The following is a 6,000-nucleotide window of genomic DNA, read 5'->3' on the forward strand; positions in this document are numbered from 1 at the left end:
TTTGCAATCATCACACCATTAGCATACTTTGCTACAGTTTGCCCTTTCTTCAGTTTTTTTTCATTTACATCTTTCGGAAATGTCTTCCTGTTCTTTCTGATTGTCCCAGTGCAATGAGCTTTTCTATCTGCAAGACATTTTGTAAGATCATAGCTGTTATAATAAATATCCATAAATACGCTAGGTCCTACATCCAGCATTCCCTCAAGTAAATTCATAACAACTTTTTGTGTCTGTCCTGTTCCACCTGAATCATCCAACATACCTGTGTATACCATAAATTTCAGAACTATGCCATGAGGGGTTGTTATGCACAATTTGATGCCATATTTGTGACGTTTATTTGGTATATACTGTCTGAATATAAGCCGTCCAGTAGCATTGATTCCTCTAAACTAATCTCACGCCCTGGATAGTATATTTCAGATACTCTCACTTTGAACAAATTCACCATATTTCTTATTTTATACAGTCGTTCCTTTGGAGGTTCTGTATTCTGCTCTGGGATTTTTGCAAAGTGCAATGCCCTCAGTAACAACAAAAACCGATTCCTGCTCATATTTTCTGAAAATGCAAGTAAACCAAACAGTGAACCTGTTTTCCAATAATCTTGTATACGGTTCATTTGTATAGTTCCCATATGTAAAATCAATCCCACGAATACCAAGAGTACCTCTTTTGTGGTGTCCTTCCAGGAATAGATTCGAGAATGTTTCTTTTTTTCACGGTGAAAAAGTACGTTATGAGCATAATCACTAGTTTCAGCGACTATTTCCTCCAAGATATCGTCGGTGAAAAAATGGCAAAAGAAATCTATAGGATTATTACCTGAAACGGTTGGAGCAAACACTCGGATTTTATGGAAGGAAATTTCTTCATTGATGTTGAATCGTTTTCCGAAATTAGCTTTTGCACCATGGCTGAATCATTCTGCTAGCTTGCAGCCTCTTGCACGATTCGCTCTTCTTCATCGTCATCATCAGAATCTGAAATACCATGGGCATTAGTGGGAGGTACAAATTCGTTGTCACTGTTATAACTAAAGTCACTCGGGTACTCATCCGATAGCTCAGCCAACTAATTTGCTATTTCTTCAATCGTTAGGACCTTTTTATTTTGAACTTTTCTTTTTTTTGGGCGTGAAGGCCCTGCAGTATCATCTATATAACTCATATCACAAGATTATTTTTTCAATAAAAAATAAAATATTAATTTCGAAACCTTAATTATATATATATATAGTTTATAATCATCACTCCATGCCAATACCAGCAGAAATACTGATCCAATGCTAAATGAACAGGAGAATGAATAATCAGTAAAAGATTTTCCCTCGCCAACACGTGACTGGCTACTGAGACATCACCACACGCTGCCGTGTGATCGGCAGTGAACGTTTTGAGTACTAAATATTGTACAGCATTGCAGAACAGACTACACTATTCATCACATGCATTTTTTCTTTACTAACATAGTAACATAGAAACCTAATTTCAAATAAATTATCAAATGTTGTTTGATTTTCTTTTAGGTTTCGAAGGCAAAATAAACTCTTATATAAAAAGTAACTTTTATTACAAATTCAATTTTAAAAAAAGTTCTCTTTACTGAACAGTATATTTTTGTTGCAAAGTTGTCAAATATTACAGAAATAAATAGAAAGTGCAAAGTATGAGTGTGACTTTCTTCGAATCTCCTGTTTCAATAATTTTATAGTGAAAATTTTGTGTTTTAGGAATTCAATGTCAAGTCAAGAAGTAGTTGATTTCATTACTATGAGACTTAAAGAAGAAGAAAATTTGAGGATAATTTCTGAAGAAGTTAGTATCTCCATTTCGGAAATGTTTATTATTTTCTTTCTTTTGTTGTGTGCAAAGAGCATGGAAATAAATCTTGACGCAGATGGTGTAGTGCATTGCTAATTGATCACCTTCCTCCAAGTCTTTAATCTCTTTAGAGTTGATAAAGCACTCTCAAGTAACTTGAAACAGTAACAGAGAGTTCAGGGTTAAAGAAGCCACTTATCTTGGAAATTCCCTAAAAAAATTTATGGAATGAGTATAAATTTCAGACTAAAAGATAGGTATTGCTTAGGTTTTAGTAACCAAATATTTTAAAAATTTGACCCGGTAGTTAAATATTTTAATAAATTTGCTGAACATATTTTGGAAAAAGTTTAATTAAAAATATTCCTATATATATTTCAAAAATTTACTAAATTTTTGTAAAGTATTGTCATTATTCAGGGTTTTCTTCACAGAAAAAAATGAAAAATTACTCCCTTTCCCAAGAACAGGGTGAAATTCTTAAAATTAAGTGAAATATCTAAAAAAAAAAAAATAGCTCAACTACTGAAAAAAAGCATCGTTAAATATTAGCAAGACTTTCTTTACTTTTTTTATTAAAAAGAAATTGGAAATTTATTATTAAAAAACTAATGAATGTGCATCTGCAAAATCATAAATCATTTAATAAAAAGTCACTACTCTTTCTGTATTTAACAACTTTTAAAAGTTTAAGTAAAAAAAAAGCTTTTAAATTAAAAAATATATATAACTATCATCTTTTTTGCACTTTTTATTTAGTGTGGTTATAAATATTTATTTCATAAATCATTGCAAAATTTATATTTTATAATTACAAGTACTTTCTTCCAGTTGTTTAGGCTCATTATATCCCCGGACACTAGTGGTGATGGAACTGGCTGTGATAATATGACATGCATTCTTATCAAATTAAATCCTTCAGAATTTAACCATAGTAATGCTTCTGAAAGTCAGCTGACTGGAAATAGTCATATCTCTAACAGTGTTCAGTTAGAACAAGTTGTTGAAAAGTGACTTCATAAGATAAAAACATATGCATCAAAAAACAATTAACCATTTAAGAAACTGTGTAATGGTAAACTATTCTGAATAATATAAGTCAATTGAAATTTAAATTAAAAATTTCATATGTTAAAATTTATGCATTTGTTCTCTGGGCCATAGGTACACCAATACAACAAATATGTTTCTGAAACTTTACTATATCACCTTGAATGGCATGTAAACGAAAGTGTTAAGAAAATATGTGATTAGAATTCTGAAATTCTCTTGAATAAAACAATATTTTTGTAACAAATATTTTTATATTCAATGACTTAATCTGTATTGTTTGGTTTAAATGAATTGATAAGTTTAGATATTTCTTCTCATTTTAAATGCATTTTTTAAATTAATAACTGATTAGTTTATGCACATTTTCTCATTATGAATGAATTTTTAAATAAGAAAACTTTGTTTATTAGTTAAATGTATATCATGTCAATGTAGGTATTAAATTTTTTTAGCCTTTTTAATTTTTTTCAAAAATTTATATTTTTATTTCTTAATCCTTCTTTTGGGGTATAAATAAGTTTGTTAATTATTGTTAAATTTTACGCAATGAGGGAATCTAAGTTCTATTAAGCCAAATCTGTGATATCTAATGTTAATATTAAAAAATATTTGGCTTGGAAGGAAATCCACAAAAAATAAAATCGATGAAATAAAGTAAACCTAATAATGTATTGTCTTGTTATAGAAAATTAATGTAATGTGTGTAATATAAAATTGATCTTTTTATTTATTTGACAGTTATATGTGATAAATATCCCAATAAAATTTTCTCTCAAATATCTTATTTTATCAGTTCTAAAATTCTATTTTAATGTTGATTGTATTAACAAAGGGAAAAAATAATTGTAACTTCCTTAAAAATTTATTGTGAAGCTATTTACATTGTTTTTTCAATTGCACAGCAGTAATATGGTTATATGATAGTCGATGAAAAGAGAAAGATTAAAAAATGTATATATTTAATATTCTGCTTTGTTAAAACCTTTAATAATAATTTTTTCTGAGTTTACATTAAATAGAAGCTAACGATTAAGAGATAGAACTCGACATCTACTCATTAAGGAATGTGGAACACAAATTTATCAACGAATTTATTCACTAAAAAAATATTAAAAATTCAAAATGAATAGAGATTTCAGAAATGAAATTAAGGAGTTAGGAAATCTGTAATGCCTACAGTGGCATGACAATGTATATTCTCATTGTTTTAATAATTTTTTCTGAAAGCTGTTAAAATCATAATACTGAGCAATTTTCCGGGAGCCACAATCTGATGTTCCACAAATAATCAATCGTTAAAAGAGGTAGTATTGTCACGATATTACCAAAATAATTTACATAAATATATTAAACATTTTGCATGAATAAGATTGATGTGTTAATGTTTATGTTATTGCTTAGTGTATAAGTAGTACTATATATACGTTAAGAGTTTTTAAACATTTTTTAAAGGAAAAAAAATGTAGACTATTATATTTTTACTTTTTCATACAATATTACTCTCTTGTTTATTTTGTATGTCTGAAATTTTTTTTGATTAGGTTTTATGGATGTTCTTATATGAATGAATTTTTGAATCAAATAATTTTGTAATTTGTAAAATGTATGTTAATTTTTTTCCTTGTAATTTATTTTTAAAACTATAAAGAGATAATACAGTGAAACTTTCTGGGAGTCAACATATGTTCTACAAAAATCTTATCATTAAAAGAGGTAACAAATTATCAGGGTTTGGATTATTATTAAAATTTACACAAAAATATTTACAAACTAAATTGCATTTCGTTTTAATACACTGAAATCAATAGGTGTAATTTAAAAGTTACTACATGTTAGTTTTTTTTAAAAAAAAAAGATTAACCTTTGTTTCATTTTTTTTTTAAATTTAAGTTTCTTAACTATGAAACAGTTAAGGTGTTTTAATTCTTTTTTTAAAATTGAAAGCAATAGCATTTATTTAAATATTCTTGCTTTCTAAATGTGATATGATAAAATGTCTGCTAGGCTGTTCATCATATCTGCTTGCTGATCAGACTGATTCTGAATTAATGTCAGAAGTAAAAAAAAATATTTCTGTTATTTATCTAAGGGGCATATTTGCTGAGTAAAAGCAAAATTTTTAAATGCATTTTGGAAAAACCAAATTTTGAATCTGCACTTTTAATCTGTTGTTTTTATAGGATTATTTAGTTTTACATGACTTTTTATTTTTTAGTTGATAAAATAAAAAATTTACGCCTTAAAAAAGTGGACATTGGAAGCCCGTAAAAGAGTTTCACTGTGTATTAAATTCAAAATATTTTTTCGCATGATCTGTTAAGTCTAGTCTGTCCATTACAATATGAACTCTTAACAGCAAACCTACCGAATGCTCATCTTGCAATGGTCTGACTGTATATATAAAAATAAATTAAGCATTTATTCTTTCAAATATGCTAGTTTATTTGCTTGAAATCTAAAAGCACTATTTTATCGATGTGTAAATCATTCATCTATAAAGCTGACTCCTGATTTTTATGCTTAAAAATAGCTATTAAATGTAAGATTAGTTTTTATAAATTATCTTTTTCCCTCATTTAAAGAAATTAAATTTTCATTTCTGAAGAAGGAAGAAAAATTTGTCAAAAACTGAGTATTAAAAATGTTCCAGAAGAAAATTTCTATTTATTTTTCCATTTATTGGTCAATAGTTTGAATTATTACACTGGAAGAATGATGCTAAAAACTTTTTTTGTGTTAATTTTTTTAAAAATATGTTGGTAATTTAAATTTTACTTTGGATTATTTCATTTTTTAAGTATTTTTTGTAAGTCTATACTTTGCATCACCTTAACTTAGCAATGTGTTGTAACCTACAATGTATGAAAGAGTCATTTATGGGGGACATATCAAAATTGGTAGTTTTTATTTGCAATTATACTGAAAAGTGAAAGATAAACTCATCAATACATATAATCATTCTGAAAGAAAATTTCTCTACTCAATTGTTTGAAAGAAATATTGCAGTTGTTTAATATTGTTGAATTAAACATCATTTAATGACTATGGAATTAAAAAATCAAATAAAATTGTACCAACCATCTAAAAATTGGTTTATTTTCTTAAAATTTTTCTACATGTG

At 27.3% G+C, this 6,000-nt stretch overlaps 1 protein-coding gene across 1 annotated transcript in view; it reads left to right on the plus strand.

Annotated features, from left to right (window-relative positions):
• Window positions 1–4,319, plus strand: part of LOC107449513 (putative protein phosphatase 2C 6) — a 37,393-nt gene extending 33,074 nt beyond the window's left edge. The window contains exons 11-12 of the mRNA XM_087156158.1: window positions 1,736–1,820; window positions 2,658–4,319. Coding sequence (XP_087012284.1) covers window positions 1,736–1,820; window positions 2,658–2,840 — 268 coding nt within the window. The 3' untranslated portion in view covers window positions 2,841–4,319. The remainder of the gene's footprint in view (window positions 1–1,735; window positions 1,821–2,657) is intronic.
• Window positions 4,320–6,000: the final 1,681 nt, after the last annotated feature.

The sequence above is a fragment of the Parasteatoda tepidariorum genome, chromosome 12 (assembly GCF_982258835.1).
Source record: "Parasteatoda tepidariorum strain Cologne lab strain chromosome 12, Ptep-v5.0, whole genome shotgun sequence".
NCBI lineage: Eukaryota > Metazoa > Arthropoda > Arachnida > Araneae > Theridiidae > Parasteatoda > Parasteatoda tepidariorum.